This window comes from Xyrauchen texanus, chromosome 3 (assembly GCF_025860055.1).
Source record: "Xyrauchen texanus isolate HMW12.3.18 chromosome 3, RBS_HiC_50CHRs, whole genome shotgun sequence".
In the NCBI taxonomy this organism is placed as follows: domain Eukaryota; kingdom Metazoa; phylum Chordata; class Actinopteri; order Cypriniformes; family Catostomidae; genus Xyrauchen; species Xyrauchen texanus.
In genome coordinates, this window is record NC_068278.1 from 50,931,158 (window position 1) to 50,952,824 (window position 21,667).

The 21,667-nt window shown below is 37.1% G+C and overlaps 2 protein-coding genes across 2 annotated transcripts in view; one reads left to right on the plus strand and one right to left on the minus strand.

Moving 5' to 3' along the window:
- Nucleotides 1-1,149: 1,149 nt before the first annotated feature.
- LOC127632384 (2-methoxy-6-polyprenyl-1,4-benzoquinol methylase, mitochondrial-like) lies at nt 1,150-9,106 on the plus strand. The gene is made up of 7 exons (XM_052110949.1): nt 1,150-1,373; nt 3,648-3,797; nt 4,011-4,232; nt 4,314-4,420; nt 5,222-5,310; nt 6,248-6,359; nt 7,218-9,106. The coding sequence occupies exons 1-7, from the start codon at nt 1,175-1,177 to the stop codon at nt 7,317-7,319; spliced, it is 981 nt and encodes a 326-aa protein (XP_051966909.1). The 5' UTR covers nt 1,150-1,174; the 3' UTR covers nt 7,320-9,106.
- Nucleotides 9,107-9,127: 21 nt separating this feature from the next.
- The window catches only part of LOC127632345 (E3 ubiquitin-protein ligase znrf3-like), a 104,824-nt gene continuing 92,284 nt past the window's right edge, over nt 9,128-21,667 (minus strand). Inside the window, exons 3-8 of the mRNA XM_052110891.1 lie at nt 16,398-16,472; nt 12,936-13,067; nt 12,311-12,418; nt 11,833-12,000; nt 10,723-10,825; nt 9,128-10,586 (exon numbers count right to left, since the gene is read on the minus strand). Coding sequence (XP_051966851.1) covers nt 9,133-10,586; nt 10,723-10,825; nt 11,833-12,000; nt 12,311-12,418; nt 12,936-13,067; nt 16,398-16,472 — 2,040 coding nt within the window. The 3' untranslated portion in view covers nt 9,128-9,132. The remainder of the gene's footprint in view (nt 10,587-10,722; nt 10,826-11,832; nt 12,001-12,310; nt 12,419-12,935; nt 13,068-16,397; nt 16,473-21,667) is intronic.

Here is a 21,667-nt window from a genome sequence, read left to right on the forward strand (position 1 = left end):
TTAAAAACGTATATTATTTCTTACCATATTCCTAGAAACACTTTGTTGAAAAAGGATTTAAATATCTATCTGTTTCTCACACACACCTATCATATCACTTCTGAAGACACGGATTTAACCATTGGAGTCTTGTGGATTACTTTTATGCTGGCTTTATGTGCTTTTTGGACCTTCTGAGTTTTAGTCACTATTCACTTGCATTGCATGGACCTAGAGAGCTGAGATATTCTTCTAAAAAAATCTTAATTTGTGTGCTGCAGAAAAAAGAAAGTCATACACATCTTGGATGGCATTAGGGTGAGTAAATGATGAGAGAGCTTTCATTTTTGGGTGAACTATTCCTTTGTTCTAATTGATAATTTGAAATAATATTATTTTTTGACTAGTAATCAAAAAATGTGACTTTTGATGTCTTGATTGTAAATATGCAAGATATGTAGGAAATATCGAGTCATATCAGTGACCTTATAAAAGCTGTTTTATTCTACATGGAGTGGGTCCACACATGGGGGCTGCCATGTTAGAATCACATGACCAGCCAAATACTACTTGCTTAATCTCAGTAACCGTCCTGTTACTCATTGACTAAAGTGATCATGGCTGAATGTGAATACTACATTTCTTCAATGGCATCTGAAACTGAAACTATTGGCTAGGTGGCAGTGTAAGTCCAAGATGACACAAGACAAAAGTTACTGAGTTCACCTTTAAGTTGAAACACTCTGCCATTAGTAAAACGTGCTAAATTATTAAAAACTAATTTCGGGATGAATTAATGGTAAAATGAAAGAAGTGACAAATGATGTTTCATATCGTATATTGAGCTGTATGGAATTTATTGTATAGTAAATAGGTCTATCGGTTGAAAAAAGTGCAAAAATATTATAATATTAATCGACAAAGTTGTAAACAACTTATTTAAATGCATGTAATAGCTTTGTCTCATGTTTACCGTTTAAAATTCGCACTGAACTTCGAACTTAGTGGCTGATTGTTTTTCTATTCGAAATTATGTGATGCCCCTCTGTTTATGTTACTCGGGATATATGAACGACTTCTCAACTGGCCAATCGCAGACCGCTTATAAGTAGCCAATCCGAGCGCGGGAGGCGGGATCTGCCAGAAAACGGGTGGGGGAAAGATAACGCCTTTCGCAAGTGAACTTGAGCGAAACATGGCAGCTTCCATTAGGACACTTCTTAGAGTTCTCTGTGAGTCCACGCATAATATTCAACATGTTTCAAGGAGTCGAATCAAACATTCATGCTGTAATGCGGGAATCACAGTATGTCGAGGCTACAGTGGTGGCTCGGAAGGCAAAACTACACACTTTGGTTTCGAAACAGTGCCAGAGGAGGAGAAAGCAGAGAGAGGTGAGTAAAATACATCAGTTTATTGCTCCATTCACACTGCCTATCTATGTGTGTGAAATTTTATCTAATTGTTTTTGATCATCCACACCATGAATTTGTCTTTGTGGCCTCTAACGTAACTGGTAATAAAAAAATTTAAAACATGCAACATAGTGTATGAGTAGGTATACTTTGAGGTACCCTGTGGAGGACCATGTAAATACCTTCATACATGTTTGGGGTAATCGCTGTCATAGTACTGAAGTCTGATTCATTTAATATAATCGGTTTTTTTTTTCCTTCACCATTTCGTTTTCTTATTTATCACTCAAATGATATCAGACATCCATGCGCGGCATTTTACGTTTAATTTTGGTTATAAAAATGTTGTTTATCACTGTATTTTCAATATTATGTTATATAGACCGTGTCAAATGTTGTTTGTTCTAACATTATTGTTAACATTGAGAACATATCTATGCTGACAGACTAAGGTGCTTTAAGTTACTTGAATTTGACTTTTTCTAATTTAAGTCCTGGAAAACCCTTGAAAATGGCTATGTTTCCCAAGAGGTGCTTAAAAAGTTATCGAATTATGGGAAATCGTAAAATACGTTGTTATATTTATTTTATTGTCGGAAAAGGCATACAACTAAAGCGGGCAGTGCATATAGACTGCGCTGTCATGTGGTACCTGTTACTTTTGGCAGCGCTGTTTACAATTGGCCAATCACAATGAAGTGTTACTGGAGAATTTAAAAATATATATATATTTTATAGATACTGCTGTGGCGGATTTAACCAGTATAAATCCTTGCAACTATCAGTTTTAATTTAGAAAATTACTCTCCAGAGTGAAACAATTAGATGAGATGGAAAACGTTCTGAGATTTAAAAAAAAAAAAAACCTTGTCTCCTTCAGATGGTACACCACTTATATGACATGTATAGTTATTTATGTATTTATTTTGTAGTTATTTTTAATAAAAGCATTAATGCAAGGGCGAACAAGTGTGAAAAAACAAAAAAACAAAAAGAGTATTAATAATTTTATAAATTTTAAAAGAATGTTTATCCCTTAATTTCATGACATTGATGTTATCAATTATAAAAAAAATTGTGTCTTGTTTTTTTTAAAACAAAAATTTGTGTGAAAAAATTAAGGTAAAAGTTCAGAGGCTGCTTAAATATGCATATAGTGATTTTTCTCAACATGTTAAAAAGTTATTAATTCACATTTAACTAAGATTTTCACATAAAAATATTTGTTGTAACCCATTGAACCCTCAAAATGTGGTGATGTTACCACTGATGTTATATATAGATCAGTGGTTGTTACCCATTTAACCATCATTAGTGTTAAATTAGTGTTAACTTGCTTCATTCGTGAAACAAAATTAAATAATAAAAGAACAACAGCCAAGTTGTCTAATGAATAAAAATAGTGTCAACATGTTATAAAATGTTTACCCACAGCGTTTATTGGCAAAAACTGAACTGAATGGAAAATTTCTATATTTTGTAAGTTGGAAAGTCAATTTTTTTTGAAAATGACCCATTTGCAATTTCGGTCAGTTAACGATGCTCATTGAGATATGTTGTACTTGTAATAAGTGGTGTTAAAAATTGAATATAAATATAAATTAACTGAATGAATTAAAAATGTGCTTGAAAACTCATTGAATTTAACTTTTAAGCATCTATACGAACCCTGATTAATAAAAAGTAATATTCATTCTATTAATAAGGTGCACTCAGTAACATTTTGTTTATGTTGTCTTGGACATGCACTGACACCTAAAGGCATGGATGAAGCATCATTCATGTAAAAATTCACTATTCACTGTCAGCCATGTTTAATTTATTCCATGAGTGTCCAGTAACAGAGCGGTCATGTGATTCTATTCATGTAAAATATAACTGCATTTATAATGTTACTGATATGATTGGAGTCTTTAGCTCTTGCAAGTGGTCATGATTTTATACAGATGTTTCAAAATTGCTATTTATTTCTTTAGGAGTAAAACTTTTTTTTAATGAGGAAGAAATTACTGAGTGCACCTTTAACAACAGACCTAAATAGGTATTACCACAAAATGTCCTATTTCATGTGCACATCTAGATTGGTGTTTTTATTGACTGTACTTTGTCATTAAAGGTGCGTTCAAGTTAAAAAATAATAATTAATTAAAAGTGTATAATTTCAACCAATAACCTGAGGGTTATTGCAATAAAATCTGTTTCAATAAGAATTTCCTTTCTCTCTCTCACTCACACCCTTTCTTCAATTTTCAGTTTATAAGGTGTTTGAAACTGTGGCCAAGAAATATGACGTGATGAATGATGCCATGAGTTTGGGAACACACCGCCTTTGGAAAGATGCACTTCTGCACATAATGAATCCTCAGCCTGGACTACGGCTACTGGACACAGCTGGTGGCACTGGTAAATTACAAATCTGGGCATTTCTCCATACTTTTGCAGTTCATTGTAGTTTGAACACTTTGTGTAGTATGTGTTTATATAACCAAGCTTGGATTAAATCCTTGATATGCACTAAGTTGAATAAAGACAGCAGCTAATTTTTTCACAGAAAGCAACACTTATTTAAAGTTTTTTTTCTGTGCATTTAATCGTCTTTGTTTTTTTCAATTCTAGGTGACATCTCTTTCCGCTTCCTGGAGTACACACGCTTGATGTATGATCGTCAGCAGCGGCAAAGAGTGCGGTCCATCCAGACGCCATCATGGCAGGAACTTTCCAAACATTATAAGACAGATGAAGAAGGGCCTCGACAGTCCCGGGCGGTTGTGTGTGACATCAACAAAGAGATGCTTAAAGTCGGTAAACAGAGGGCAGAAAAAGCAGGAATCAGCACAGGTACAATCACTTTAACCTCACATTCATCATTACATTGGACACCATAACCTATGATCTGGTTTGGTTGTACTGTGTTTGCAGGTATCTCGTGGGTCGTGGGTGATGCAGAGGAGCTCCCATTTGATGACAATCAGTTTGACTTATACACTATTGCATTTGGCATAAGAAATGTCACTCACATAGAACAAGTAATGACATAACACACTTCTCCACATTTCTGAAAGGTATCATTCACACAAAAATGAAAATTCTCTCATTTGCTCACCCTCATGCCATCCCAGATGTGTATGACTTACTTTGTTCTGCAGAGCTCAATCAGAAATGTTTAAAATAATATCTCGGCTCTGTAGGTCCATACAATGCACATGAATGGTGACTAGACCTTTTGAAGCTCAAAAAAAATCACATTAAGTCTGCATAAAAGTAATCCATACGACTCCAGAGGGTTTAATATGACTTTTGAAGCAATGCAATCACTTCGGGTGAGAAACGGATAAATATTTCAATCCTTTTTTTACTATAAATCTCCATTTTTCACTTTCAGAAAGTGGATATTTATAGTAAAAAAGGACTTAAATATTGGTCTGTTTCGCACCCCCACCTATCATATCACTTCTGAAGATATGGATTTAACCACTGGCGTCTTTTGGATTACTTTTATGTGGTCTTTTTGTGCTTTGTTTGAGCTTCAAAGTTTTGGGCCCCATTGACTTGCATTGTATAGACCTACAGAGCTGAAATATTCTTCTAAAAATTGTTATTGCTCCAACACATCTGGGATGGCATGAGGGTGAGTAAATGATGAGAGAATTTTCATTTTTGGGTGAACTATTCCTTTAACACGGGGTAAATCTAGACTAAAAATTTAATTTTTACTTGCAAACGCAACCTGAATGTTTCTGCTACCCAGCTAATAGTGATCCATCTGTTCATCTGTATATATAGACTTAATATTATATGATGTTAAGAGATTGTGTCTCTGTCTGTAGGCTCTACAAGAGGCTTTCCGGTCCCTTAAACCAGGTGGAAGATTCTTGTGTTTAGAATTCAGCAAAGTGTCGAACCCTCTGCTTGCGAGGTCATTGAGAATTTTTGCAGTCCATTTATTCGTGATCATAATGTTTGTTAAATAATAATTTTTAGAGTAAATTTATATACTCAATACTGCCAACCAAATGTTTAGAGCAGGGGTGGGGAACCTTTTATCCTTTCAAGGGCCTTTCAAGTTTTTACAGAATTATTCAAGAGCAATACAACTGCTCGAAATTACATTTTGGCAGGGGGTTGAAGATAACATACAGGTTCATTCTGTATGTGCTTATGCACAAAGAAAAACTAAATTAAAGGGGACTTACTTTGCATTATACAGTATTTTGCGTTATTATTTGAAAATGATTTATTTCTTTATTTTTTTTATTTTCTCCCCAATTTGGAATACCCAATTCCCAATGCATTGTAAGTCCTCGTTGTGGCGTAGTGACTCCCCTCAATCCGGGTGGCGGAGGACGAATCTCAGTTGCCTCCGCGTCTGAGACCCTCAATCCGCGCATCTTATCACGTGGCTTGAGCGCGTTACCGCGAGACGTAGCGCAAGTGGAGGCCCGCGCTATTTTCTATGGCATCCACGCGCAACTCACCACGTGCCCCGCTGACCACGAGGAGGTTACCCCATGTGTCTCTACCCTCCCTAGCAACCAGGCCAATTTGGTTGCTTAGGAGACCTGGCTAGAGTCACTCAGCATGTCCTGGATTCGAACTCGCGACTCCAGGGGTGGTATTCAGCGTCAATACTCGTTAAAATGATTTGTAATCATTAAGATAGATGTATTTTTTTCTTTTACTGTTAATGGAATCAAGGCCACTTTTCTGCTTATTAAATCAATTCTCAAATGGGCTTCTGGGCCTTATATGGCCCTGAGGCAGGACTTTCCTCACCCCTGGTTTAGAGGATCTTGAGAGGATACACACAGTGTATAGTTAATGTAAAGTGTTAATGTTTTGTGATATTTTTGCAGGCTGTATGATGCATATAGTTTTCAGATGATCCCTGTGATGGGAAAAGTGATCGCCGGAGACTGGAAGTCATACCAGTATCTGGTGGAGAGCATCCGAAAATTCCCAGACCAGGTAACAAGATGCACACTTGTGTTATAGCTATTTTATAAGTATGAGGCATTACATTACTGTTAGTGGAATATGCAAGGCAGAGTTTGCATATATCAGTGTTGCCTTTGCCCTTAATTTAAGCACATTTTGATTTCTGCAAATGTTTTGCATTAGACTTGTTAGCATTACTATTAAAAAAAGAATGGTAATTTTTTAGGATTTCACAAAATGACAATGTGGTAACACTTTCATTAATGTCCCCTTTGTTAATGTTTATAAAGAGGTTAATTTATGGCATTTACAAATAAATGATTTGTAGTTATAGCAGCATGCATAAAAAGGGCAACTTTCATCCAATACTCATTTTAGTACATTCATGTTATAAAGGCTCAATTAATACTCTTTATTTACAATTGTATTAATCAAAAAAATCTATAAAATACCCTTATTTCATGATTTAAGTTACAGTGTAGCAAATGAGATTAAAAGGAGGGATAATGCCATTTTGCTATAGTCCAGATTGTGTTTACAGTAACCAATGTAATGTCTTGACTCACTTGTGTTGTCACTTCTTGTTCACGTTGATTTACTTAAAGTCCTCTGCAAAAACACTTTTTAATAAATGCTCCACAGGTGTCCACTTTATATTTAAAGTACATTTATAATATGTGAATTTGAGATGTAATACCTGTCAATTAGTGAGCCAGCTTACAGAGTCAACCTTTTTATGCATGTTGATGTAAATGAATTATGAACCCCTTTGTTATACCTCAACAAAGGGAACATTAATTTAAAGTGAAACCCTTAATGTGAGTACATGTGGCTCATTTTCTTTTCACTGGAGTAGTGTTGTGACAACCCATCATTATTCTTCCACAGGAAACATTCAAAGATATGATTGAGGATGCTGGCTTCCTCTGTGTCCAATATTTCAACCTGACTGGGGGAATTGTTGCCATACATTCAGGGTTCAAGTTATGAGTGTTTCTTCCCCTGTGCAGTCAGTACACTTTCCTACGACTCTCCCACCCAATGAACACTGACAAGAGAGCGAGCTGCAAACAGAGAAATTCATCAACACTCACCGGTTGCTTGTGAACTCCACTTCACATGAGGACCATGCAATGTTTTATAACATGAAAATATGCGATGAGTTGTGCTTGTGAAAATAAAAAACACTCAAATGTGTTAACTTTAATAAAACCATATATTTTAGGATCTTTGTACACTGTTACAAAACTGTAGTACATTTTTTAAATCAGTTTTTGGTCAGAGAATATTTAATTGTCTTGTGTGCAATTACCATGTATTTACAAAGTCTCTTATTAGTGATCACCAAAAAAAAAAAAAAACTCAGACACTGAACATAAGACATGGCTTAAAGATAAATATATTAGTCAATAAATATTCAGAGAACATATTTCCATTTATGAAATGTGATGCTATACAGATACAGAAATATACACAGATCAAGCTCTAGCCTTTAACATTTGTAAAATGATTATGGAGAAAATTATATCTTAAAAAAACAAAATACAAAATATTAATTTGTACACATTTTCTTTTATACAATCTTAAGTGCTACAAACATTACGAAATATTAAATAGTGACTCGAGTACCCCAAAAATGATATATTTGCAGTACATATCTCTATGCAAGGCAAGAGTAGATTCTCATGTTACAGCAACGTTTTAGTCTATGTATAAATAAAAAGTTACTTTAAAACAACGGCCGTGTAAGCTGTATGGGTACATTTCATAGAAACAGTATAAAATACTCTGTAAAAACAGAAAGGCAAGATGATATGATGGTGAATATTTGTAAAAGCACGAGTGCAAGTGTGTATTATGTGATTAAAAATAGTTATGTATGCTCCTGTGTGTTTATGTGTATACATACACACACAACTGCATTCAAATCTCTTTAAACAATTATACTTTGGTGTCTTTCTGACAAACTGTTAGCATGTAATTAACAACAACAAAGGAATAGAACAACTTCCCAGGATCAATTACTACAAGCTCTGTACCTCTAACACTAGAGTTGTCTGGTTTTGCTTCTACCAGTGGTGTTTGACTTTAGCCCCGGAGACAAACTAAACTTTGGTGTGATGGACATGCAGCTCAGTAGTCTCCACTGATAACATTGATTATTCAAAAAAAAAAAAAAAAGTGTGAGCAAAAGCTTTTTGAATTGGTCTGACTCTGTACTAAAAAGATAAATGCCCTGAGAGAATAAAAGAAAGGTGTACATTTTCAAGAGCGATTTACACCTATTTACGTTTTCAGTGAGAAATGACCTTAGCACCTGATGTGCACTCCCATGTTCTTGAAATGTTCCATTTTGGTTTTTATTTCGCTAAAAAATAGCATATAGTTGATTGAGATGCCGTATTAATTCTTGCATGCATGCAATTCTGAATTAGTGTAAAAAGACCATTCAAATCATATTAAAGAGAGCAGCATGCAAATAATGACACTCCACCCTCTTAAGTTTGACTCACATTTCTGACTTTGTGTAGCATATGGAAGCATGTGAAATAATAATAAAAAAAAAATTGTAAGCTTTGTACTTTTGCCTTCTATTTCTTCAACAACCATTGTGTTGATGTGACAGATTCTGAAGGTCACAGGAATGAACAAGATCACCACGCCAAAGAAAAATGGTAAAATCTCGATTTGAAACTCAAACCACTCGAATCTGTTAAGAACACTCCAGAGTTTAGACACAACTACTCAAAGTTGTTTAAAATGTATTGATTCACAAGAGCCTGTGATGTATGTCAAGACTCTATCAGAGTCCTGACCCATCAAAAGATGCTTTGCCGCCCTCTTGTGTTTCAGACACGGTATTACACTGGGAGGGAAATAGTGCTCTCGTCTCTTCAGCTAGTGGCTGCGGATAAATTTGACCTCTACATTGTCCTGAGGGGTAAAATAAGTCACAAGTCTCCTCAGAAGTCCTCTCCTCCCTCTCTACGGTAAATCTAGGAGGGAGCAAACTCGTTTGTGGTTCTGGACCAAAGCCAAATTCACAGTCTGTATCCTCAGGAATTATGGGTATTCGCTGAGCATGTTCGCAGCAACCCTGTCCCATGCAGCTGTCAGTGTCTGTCTGGGCATACTGTATGTTAACTGAACAGTCTTCAGCATAATGACTAGCACTTCCGTGGTGTACAGTCATCTCTGTGTAGAAGCAGCATGGATGCTTCCGTTCTGCTGCAGTGCCCTCTATGGGCTCAGCTGAGGTAGTGCTAGTAAGTTCCCTGGTTTCCACTGAAGAGTGGCTACTACAGTTGGGCTCCAGGCTGCAGTTGGACATCTGGTCCCCAGAACTGTAACAAGCTTCAAAAGGAGGCTGTAGGCAGTCCATCATCCCTGATACAGGGGCCGAAGTGTCATCAGCTGGAGCGGTGGCAGGAAACACTGTCCCAGCCTCCCCAGCAGATCCCCGACAAGGACTCTTACTGCGGTACACATAAGGATCGTAATCGCTGCTTAGCGAACTACGGAACGTCGAGCAGCTCCCATAGACACCCTGGTTGCTGACTTCCGTACAATCCAACATTGAGTCACTTGAGGAGCAGTGGCACTGACCCGAGCTGCTGCTGCTGTCACTTCCAGGACAGTCCGCAAGATAACCACTACACACAGTGCGGTGCCCGTGGTAACAACTTAGTCCAGAGGTGCTTCCTGAGTCCCCAATTCGGGAAGAGGCAGCTGGTGCCATGTGCACCACAGTAGGATACAAGAGTCCTGGTGGGAAGGGTCGATTGTGAGCCTTGTGGAGCCTATTTCCAGGCTGGCCTTCGGGCTGAGGAAAGGTCAAGCCTTGAAAATAGTAATGCTGGTACATGGTTTCGTACTGGGAAAAGCAGGCAGCACGAGAAAAGTTGCGTCCATGGAATTTGGGCCGCTTAAAAGTATGGGTTTGTGGATAGCCAGGGCCACGGTGCTCCAGGCCACAATGGTGAGGGTTCAGAGTGTGGTCCAGATGGAGAGCTGGGTAACCCTGTATAAAGGAAGATTGTGAAGGATAAAGGCCCGGCTCGGGATGGGGGTCTACTGTAAGAACAGTGATGGGGTTGCCATGGGGGTCCATGCTGGTGCGTGTAGGGTAGGCCGTCACTTGCCCAGCTCGTTGCACTCTTCCTGGGTAATGAACAGGAAGGACGACTCTCTGCTGGCGGCTGTGGACTGGGTTACCTGGATCAAGGCAAACAGCGCTAGGGGTTCCCTTTTTTTGCTCTGAATAGAAAACCAAAATACTTGGGTCAGAAATAGCTTAGGGTGTAAAGACCATAAACGAACAATGAATGTAAATTTTAGCGCTGGAAGGTCTCATCACATTTGGCTGAAAGTAGAATTATCTTCTGATGCTCACCAATGATGTTGTGCCTGCAGTGTGGACAGGTGTGGTGCTGCAGTAGCCAAGGGTCAACACATTTCTTATGAAAGCGGTGTGCACAAGGAATCACCCTCAACTCCTGTATGTGTGGAGAAAAAGATTGGAGAGGTCAACAGATCCATTTTAAAAATGTTGCTGGCTTTCCAGTTATTGCAAGTATAATCCTTAACATTCTTAGATTTTGCAAGCCCAATAATTTATTTCAACATTTTACCTTTATGGAAGTGTTTTCAAATGGCACATGCTTTAGTTTGCAAAAACAACCATCATAATTTACCATGCCATTTTTAAGCATCAAAGTAAACTGTAGATGGTGCCACAGTTACAGCATGTCAGCACTTTTTTAGGGAGTTGAAGGGGGGTATAAATCAGGTCCACTAAGAATCTGCACCTGCAGAACTTAACAAAAGGCTCTGCAGATTTCAGAAGAATTGGAACGCTTGTTCTTGGCCAACTTATTGGGTATAATTGTACAAATGACAAACAACTACAGATTCTTAATGGAGAAAGATTTAAAATTCCAAAAGACTACCTTTCTTGCTTCAAACAGAGACATTGTAACAAAATCTCAAAATCCAACAAGACATGATGGACTCCTCTGCATTCATCAACAATGACTATGTTCACAGATCTCACCCACAGAAGTCATTTTCTGTCCCAAAGTATGACTCACACCCCCCTTCCTTGGACTTTCCACCCTGCTTTTGTTGCTTTTCTTCATCACAGAAAAAAATCCTTTGATGCCATTGAGCCTTTTATATTGCCACTTCCTCTGTGCTTCCCAGACGCCTTGATTTCTTTGTAGTGTGCCTTTTTTTTACCATGACACATAACTGCAAAAGCGAGCTAAAAGAAAACACTCCAATGGCACCAGTGTTCTTCTTGGTGGCCAAGAAATGGACAATTGCCATTTTAGGGTTTATAGTAGAAAGTATCAATAACTTCAGCTGAGAAGTTCAATCCACCCAATTAAATAAACTAGAAAACGTGACTTATTTTCCAAGGTTTTGAAGTAGTGGTTTGGTATATTCTGGGTAACATGCAAATGGCACAGGTAAACTTTTGCATATTTCTGAAGGACTTTACCTCTCCATCGATGTATTTCTCAAGGCAGATGGCACAGTCTGATGTGGAACTACTGCTCAGCGAGTCTGATGCTCCACAGCTGAGCTCGCGCTGACCTTTGACTTTAGCCTTGAACTTGCGTGTTTCCATCTTTTCCAGGGCCTGAATGGCCATCCGGTTCATGGAACTCTGACAGGTGGAGAACAAATTATGAATAAAAGAAGAGATGGATGGAGAAGACAGACAAAGTCAGGATGGTATGAACTAAGCAGAAAAAAAAAACTTAAATTGAAAGTCCACATGTAATGAGAAAGCTCTTTGAGAATTTGAGAACCAATCTGCATAATGCATTAAGGTCAACACTTGGACCTCAAACTGCACGGTTACATTGTAACGGAACCCATATCAAACTAAACTGATACAATGTAATTGAGCCTGTATCAAACTACATTGTTACATTGTAACAGAACCCATGTCAAACTGTTGCATGTAACCTCACCTGGCTGCGTCTTTGCTTGAGCTTTATCTTGATGAGGAGGATTAGGCAGACCAGAGACACCACAACAAAGAATGCCAGGAAGATTCCCATGTCAAAATACTCTGTTGGCTGCAGTACACAAAGGCAGGAAAACAACATCACATAATAATTTAGAGAGATATTACATTCAAAACACTTTGAACAGTCTCAGGTACTTTGCACTTTTTGTAAACATTTATAAAATGTATTTTATGTGTATTCTGCATTGTGTATACTGTGCGCATTTTTATATTGTTTATTCTATACATTGTGCATATTCCATTCTATTGACTGTAATGTTCTCTCATTGTGGTATTTTAGCACAAAAACGATCATGCATATTCACAAATTGCAGATGACATACATGCAGATCTATCTATATTATGCTAAATTAACTGCTATGAAATCTTAGTATGTTAATGTACTAATGGGTCAAAGCATTTCTATAAAAACAAATGGCAGTTTGTTTCTTTGTGGCTCTAAGTGGGGAATGAAAAATGTCACAGTGGCGCTTTTATGACTGCATATACGCATATGTACACAATGCTTGTTACGTATGTTTCAATGCATGTATGAGCATGCTGATAAACTCAGTGTGAACCCTCACCCTTGGAGGCCGGTGTTGTATTCTGGCACGTGCAACTTTCTGCTTGTTGACAATGTTCATCAGTTTAACCGCATCTGCTCCTTTGACATAGACCACTGGCCTCTTAAGAGGGTCCTCCATAACCTGATTCAGCTGGAAGAAAGAATGACATTTAAGAATAGCGTTGAAATTATATTTCAAGCTGACATGACAAGACATGCCTAGCAATTAAATGATAAAGTAACAGACAAAATACTTTTCTTAATCGGTATTTTTGCTCTATTTTCCATAAAAAATATTTAAACATCTATGAAGCAAGATAAGCAAAATTGCTTAACATATAATAGCTTTGAGAGTTTTTACACTGCAAAAAAATAAATATGACAAAAAATAAATAAAATCAAACACAGCAGCATCAAAACCAATCACACTGCTATGATGGGGGCATGGCTGCACATCTGAAGATACACATTAAAAAATACATGTAATTATTTGAATGAATAACGTTTCCAATCATTATTCACTCAGCCAAATCAACATGGACTCTGTTGCCAGGGAAAACAAAGGGGGGCAGTGGTGGCTCAGTGGTGGCTCAGTGGTTGAGGCTCAGGGTTGCTGACCAGAAGGTCAGGGGTTCAAGCCCCAGCACCACCAAGATGCCACTGTTGGGCCCTTGAGCAAGGCACTTAACTCCAGGTTGCTCCGGGGGGATTGTCCCTGTAATAAGTGCACTGCAAGTTGCTTTGGATAAAAGCGTCTGCCAAATGCATAAATGTAAATGTAAATGGAAAAAGCACTCCATGAACACATTCATCACCCATGTGTAAAAGTGACCTATAGAGTTCAGACATGGAAACTGTCGTTGGGGCTTTTTTTTTCCGTATAGAAGAGGAAAGTAGTAGTAAACAAATTGCATGTTGCAAATGTGGATGCTTGATTTAGCCATGCAGCTCATTCAGACTGTATCTCCAGTCTGTAATTTGAAAAACCTTAGGGAAATACCAGGGATATTCAAGCCTCTGTTTCTCCCTCTGTCGTCATGTCTTAAGTAAAATATGGGAAGTTGATAGATATTTAAGTGGTGTTTTTTTTTAAGGTCTGTTGGGTTTCCATTAAGCAAAAGATGCACAGACATAGTGAAAGCCTCCATTTTCAAACAAGGGTTTCGCCATGTCTCTTCATTATACATACTTTGTTGTCTCTTCAACTACAGTACTTTTGTGTTCCAGGGGTTGGTATTTAAATGATTTAAATGTTTTATTATATGAAGGTCACCTTAAATGCATACTTTCTAAGTTTTAATGTTAGAAAACCTCTGTTAGAAAAAAAAAAAAAACAGCCTTGTCACAAAATTTCAATTTAAAAATTCTAACAATTTTACAGTATTAAAATAGCAATACTATAGTAAAAATTTTTTTTAAAGGTGCACTCAGTAACTTGTCTTTGTGTCACACCTAGTGGCTTGGATGCAGCATCATTTAAAATCAGTAGTTTTCAGTTTCAGATGCCATTGTAGAAATGTGTATTATTCTAATAGTATTCACAGTCATCCATGATTAATTTAATCAATGAGTGAAAGTGTCAAATAACAGGGCGGTTACTGAGATTAAGCAAGTAAGCCCCCATGTGCGGACCCTCTCCATGTAGAATAAAACAGCTTTTATAAGGTTACTAATATGACTGGAATCTTAATGTCTTTAATATGAATGGTCATAAATTCCTTTATTGCAAAATTACAAATCATGTCTTTAGGAGTAACATTTTTTTAATGAGGAAAACATTACAGAGTGCATCTTTAATTGCATTTTTAAAGCTATGATAATAGAGTGAAATAGATCATTTTCATACAATAAATATTGAAAAGGATTATGTAAATTTGTACACACATTACAATGTTCATTGTTTTTATTTTTATGCTGAACCTTGTCCAAACAATTTCAGTATTGATAGTGTAAAATTATTGACATAAATTTCCACTGTGACCAACAATTTAAACTTTTCCACCACTGTTTATTTACACCACAGAATTAATAGTGATTTGAGATGTGTCGGAAATATAGATGTTCACAACAATAAAATAAATTAATATAATTCTCCTGTGATGTACAGTACATCTATGCACCATCTGATATTTGTAGAAGACCACATGACCAAAAGGGCCCATAGTTGAAGAAACACCCAAATGCATGTGATAGAAATATGGATTCTGACTTTAAGTTTAAGATTTAAAACTTATGTTCTTTTCAATCTGTTCTCTTTCTGTTGTTTGCTTACAAAAAGGACACTTAAAACTAGTATTGACATTTTGTGAAGAAAATGAAAGGTGCCCAAGCGGTTTGGTTGCTAGGTTGTTCTGGATGTTTGTTTACTGGCCAAAGTCAAAATAGCCCACCAAAGTCTTTATGATATTCTGATCCTTAGACATGTGTGAGGTCTCTTTTCAAAGCAAGTCTATGGGATTTTCTTCACCCATTTATAGATCACTTAGAAAAGTAATAGCACACTTCTTCTCAAGCCACACTATTTGAGATCTTTGCAATGTACTGTATGTGCGCTCACTACTGGCAAAAAAAACAAACAAACAAAAAAACGAGACAGATACGAAATGAAAACGGACAGAACCAGGTTAGGATCTAGTGTAGGATCTAGCAGGTGATGATGAAAGCTTTTCTCTTAATGCTTCAACTCGTGATTAAAACTCTCTCCTTGTCCTCCCCAAAGCCTTGAGGCTTTAAACTGTAATCACTGGGGCTGAGGAAGCCGAATGGGTCTGGACAGAGGTGCTGGCACTGGAATGCACTGCACTGACTCCTTTCATGTGGTCTGCACAGAAGATCTTTTATCTCGTCTGTACACCATTTACAACTGAACGAGGCAGAGGGGAAAAAGACAAGCAAGTCTGGGCCTGGCAAGGAAGAGAAAAATACCATAGTGAAAGGGAGGGGAGTTGGGGAACAAAAAAAGACCCTTGGTCTCTCTCAAAAGCAGACAAAAAAAAAAAAAAGACTTCCGGAGATCAGCCTTTTCCAGAGAGGGGTGAGAATAGGTGCTGCTCCACGCTAGTGATTTCATTTAGAAAATAAAAGTGCGACTGGTCAACATGCAATTCGCAATCTTTAATTCGATTTGCAATTCCTGAAGGAAAAACAGTGCTTTTAAGACGGAAAAATAATACAGAATCCTAATTTACATCCTAAATAGTATGCAAATTAAAGTCAAATTAGTAATTAAAGTAAATCTCAAATAATAGTGTCTTGAAGAAAAAAAGTGTACGCCAAAGGTCCGGTATGATATACTTTATCAAGTTGATTTGCATAACATGCATCTTTTTCTGCTAATATTGCGCTTTGCAAAATATTAGCCAAAAAAGTGTGCACAGATGCATACGATATAATTTATGCATCACCAATAAGGATCATATCTGGTCAAAGCCATTATGACATTTGGCATACTGCTAATGTAATTGCTAATCTTAACACTCACCTGATCGATGGCATCTGGATTTTCTGAGACATCAAATATAACAGCCGTGGCTCCTCTCTGAACAGCTCTCTTCGCCTGCAAGACATAAGACAACAAAAAGAAAAGGTTTTAGCAACCCTTGCATTGAAACATCCTGAATGTGAAAAGCAAACAGCATTGAAGCACATTAAAGTAATTACAGCATTTATGGGGAAAAAACAAAACAAAAAATGCTTAATTCAACGGAAGATCAGCAGGGAGAAGCATTAGGCTCCACATCAAAGCCTTTCTTAAATTAAAAGATTTGCATTAATTGAAAAGCAGTCAGTTTTTAAAGACAGGCTTCAGTAAGTCTTTCCTTGAAGCCTAAGCAAATACTTCCCCATCATGTAACAAGTTCTGTTCAAAAATGTATTTTTTCACTCCCAACCAATAGAGGTCGCTCTAAGACTTCAGCTAGATAGTAGAGCTCACACGAGTCTTTGTGTGTAGAAAAACAACTACTATGATACTTTGTGATGATTAAAGTGGCTTTCTGAACCTAACTACGGTTCAAAGCTTTGATCTCATGGGTTTAGGTGTGCTATCACTGCTTCGGTTGTTCATTGTTTTATTGCCATCTTACAGTTTGTTTGTTTTAAATGATGATCAACATCATCATTTAGCCAGAACCAAATTTTGTTTACACTGCGATGGCTGGGTATGTTGCAACTCCACTAATGCGAAAGAAAAAAGAACAAGCCGAAACAAAAAAGAAAATAAAGAGATCAGAGTGACAATGCGCAGCTCTATAACTCTGTTATCAGAGTAGCAAAAGGATGGCACCACTCCAAGACCAAGGCATTCTGGGTACTATGAGAGAAAGCATGGTCTTTCTACACACCGCCTGTGTGCTTATGCATGTCTGTGTGTGTGTGTGTGTGTGTGTGGCAATGACTGTTCAAGAAACAATGACTCTAACCACAGTTGCCATTACATTTACGTCAAAGTGATTCATCTCAAGCTAAGCCCTGAATTAAGGGCAAAATTAAAGAGTTTGTTTAGTTCAGAATTGAATAGCTGTAATGCAAGAATTTGCGGTAAGTGTCATCTGTTTACCACTTTAGCTAGGTAACGACTCCGGGGGAGAGGATGGCAGTTTCACCATGTTGAAATATTTCTCCCTTTGGATTTACCATCATTACACACACAGAACAGCACTTGTGTTGCATCACAAATAGGGCTTCAGCTAATGATTTTGATAATTGATTAATCTAACAATTATTAAAACTATTATTTGACATCTGCGATTAGTGCAACGACTAATCTTTAGCTCTTAACCGATTATTCAGCTTGTGCCCCGACTTAAAATTGTGTATTAAACGGGCTTACTAACAATAAAGAGGACAAAATCATCGTTTCAAATTTCTCTAAATGACATTCACTAAATTAAAGGGGAATTTTTTTTATTATTATTAATTTTAATTCAGTAACAAAATTCACTGCATAAAATTATATTGTTATTAAGTGGTTTTGCCTTGTTTTCCATTTAAAATTGTCAAACATCCTTAAAATAAGATACATTTACTTGAGAGAAGCAACATATAAGATATTTAGACTTGCTTTAATAGAATGCATTTTAAGTATAAGTGTATTTTTCACTTGATTATAATTCTGCGAGTGCACTAAACACAAAATATACTTATATTCGAGAGCTATTCTCTACAAGCAAGTATAAATATCTTATATGCTGCTTCTCAGGTGAATGCATCTTTTTTAAAGGATTTTTAGGCATTATAAAATATTAGATTTTTTATATTACATTCAACACTCTCAGATAACAATTTTTTCTTCTGCAGTATAGCTGCTTAAGAAAATGTGTGTTGTTTTAAATAAGTTTTACATATTGATATTGGAAAACAAACCAAATTTTTTTTTTAAGTGTATAATGGGGCAAAGACTACCCTCTCTAACCTTTCTGTTCATTTCAATCCATCTTTAACTCACAAAAAAAAAACAACTCTTGAATTCAAACATTTTTCTTCACAACAAGAAATGCACAGTGACATATATTATGATTCAAAAGTTGCGAGCCATCACGTTATAATTTAGCTGCATCAAGCGAGCGTACTCGAGGGACAAGCGTCCCCGCGACAGAGTGTGCCTCAGCCGGGTACAGTTTCAGTCTCTCCCCCTTAGATCGGGACATTCATGCAACTCATAGAAGAGGCGCTGACCGCACAGAGAAATGCCAGTTTCGGAGTTTGTAGTTATTTACTTGATTTGCTTCTGTATTATTTGAACTTTAATAAAGCTATAACGCATTAAATATAACTGCATTAAAGATGTAACAATTCCTTTAAAGACGCTTGACATACAAGTTTTGCATCAGCGGAGCGGCAGCTCCAATTATTCCACAACGAGTGCGCTTCTGTATTCACTTTTACATTTATGCATTTGGCAGACGCTTTTATCCAAAGCGACTTACAGAGCCCTTATTACAGGGACAATCCCCCAGGAGCAACCTGGAGTTAAGTGCCTTGCTCAAGGACACAATGGTGGTGGCCAAGGGGATCGAACCAGCAACCTACTGATTACCAGTTATGTGCTTTAGCCCACTACGCCACCACCACTTACTTACATATTTTGAGATTTACATCACCTGAAGCTGTTTGGAAAGTTTAGTGTGTGAGCGGTCTAATTCTTCATCTCCTCAGTCAGGCACAAACTGCAGTGCTGCTCTTGCGCATTAGAGTTTAATGTGATCTCTTGTTACGTTAAATGAGATCAAGGGACTATTCAACAACAAAAAAATGTGTCTGCAATTTTTTATTGTTGATGTTGTCGATAACGTCAACTAATCGTTTCAGACCCAATCACAAGAGATGCAAAAAATGTGAGATGCTCTCCAAAGGCAATTTATTCCGAGACAAACAGCTATGAGAACACTGTTCCCACCCTTTTTGACCAATTAGTTTTCATGACTTTTCCTTGACCTTTCCAGACATTTGTGTTTATTGGATACAGATTATTATTTTTTAAATAACTTGCAAAATAATCATTTAGATTTGTGAACTGTTCTGACTAATTGACTGAGAAAAAATTGGACTTGTATTGAGAACAAGATTCACACTACACAAGAGCATGAAATATTTTATAGTATAAAAGTATGAAAACCAGAAAAATGTATTTTCCATGACTTTTGAGATTGTATTTATTTCTATGACTTTTTCCAGAACTGGAAAGCACAATTTTAAAATTCACTGATATTCCAAGATTTTCCATAACCGTGGGAACCCTGTATGAAAAATGCAATAAACTATAGTGTGACAAAAACATACAAAGATGCAAATTATGTCATCAATAGATGACATCATCAGTAGGCCATGTCCACACGAATATGTTTTCGTTTGAAAACGCATATTTTTCTCTACATTTTGGCCTTACGTCCACACTGAGACTTTTGACAGCGAAAACTGAGCTTTTCGAAAACGCTCTCACAAGTGGATACATTTGAAAACGCAGTCTTGGCATTGTATAGTGGACAGGGAAAATTGAGAAAATGATGACGCATTTGTCATCATTTATTTGTTGGTCTGATGAAGAGATGTTGGCTCAAAACGTCACCTAAGGTGGGATAATTCATTAAATTGTCTATTTTTGGAGCTGTGGTGTGCTACAGGTGAATAACCTGGTGAAAAATAATCAAGATAGTGGCCCATGTTGTGCCCTGATATTCACTTTGATAGCGTTGTTAAAGATAAATGTTACGTTGCGTTTACACAGAATTGACATCAAACTGAAACTCTGACATCAAACAAACTCAGGTCTGCGCACCAAAAGTTCCAGTGTGACAGAACCCTTAAAAGATGGTGTAATTCATTGGAGATTTTATAGATGATGAATAAGGGGCAGTTCACACAAAACGTTGTTTGCATCCATCCATGCCGTTTTTCCAATTGTTTTCCTATGAAAATATGCACTAGATGGATATCTTTGACTGTTGCACCGCATCTCGTACAGGAGTACCATGCTTTTTAGATGGCAGTTAAAAAGAACTCCGGCTATTTTTTTTCAATGCATTTCGAGACACCTGCATTCTGCTCTATTCATGGTGCTGCTTCTAGCTTTCTTTTAAGAACAATGATGCATTCGGTGTGAAAAGGCCCTTAATCCTATCATCTTATATTTTGACACGTTCCAGACCATGACTGATGTTGTGGTAAACTGATCTTGCTAAATACTAATTTAAATATCCAAATCCCCACCAAAAACCAACTTGGAACATTACATTTTGATGGCAACATTTATTATCAAATCAAAGATGTTGTTTCAACATGAGAGGGTATCAGATACACACAAAGAAAATGAGGCAGATTCCAAATCTGAATTTTGTTCAAGCTCAGGATAAAAAGAGGGAGTACAAAAACAAGCCAAAGAAAACTCAAGGGACTGCAGTGTTCTTAGCATGAAGGGGTTGGGTGAGAGGTTATGTAGCAATACCACTCAAACTCAAAAAGAGGACAAAGCAAACAGTTCAGACGTTGTTTGATCCCATGCGCTGACTCTTTCTCTTTTCTGGCATCCCTCCAACTCAGCACAATATTGGAAACAATAAGCTAAGTAGAGGCCATAACAATGTCACAGGTCTGATTGTTATGATATTCTAAATTTGGATGGCAGAATTTGTATAAGAACACACAATGAACTGGTTGCAATCAAACATTATGAAATATTATAAGTACTGTAGTATTGTAGTATGCTAGTCCATTATACACACAACCTCATTATGTCGCAGGTTTAATTCAGCAAGTTGTATCCACTTATCCTCTCGGAAATAAAGATTTTTGTGCATTTTTATCACATTTTGTGCAAAATGCCTTCACTCTTGGTAGCCTATATAGTAATAGTATGCCCAAAATTAGCCTTTTACCCAGCATAATAGGTTATAAATGTAACCGCTTTGACTCATCTCTCCTGTGGTCAAGCTGAAGAGTGTGCTGCTGTGACAGGCCAGCCTACATCTGTCCAAACGCTCAAAGCATTTCAGAGACACTGGATTTCATCTGCCAGAATTTATACTGACTCAGTTATTTTCACTGCTGCGTGCTGACAGTTCATTAGAATCCCACAAGAAAGGACGATCTCGCCAGAATTGTGGCATAGCAGCTTACACACAAGACACTGTTTTGAACCCATTCCAACACAATTTCTCCTCTTTTTCCATGATTTCCTGTCTGTATCCTTTCAATTAATTCTATATATTATTAATATAAAAATTACCTGAAATTAACCAAGGGTTAAAAATGATA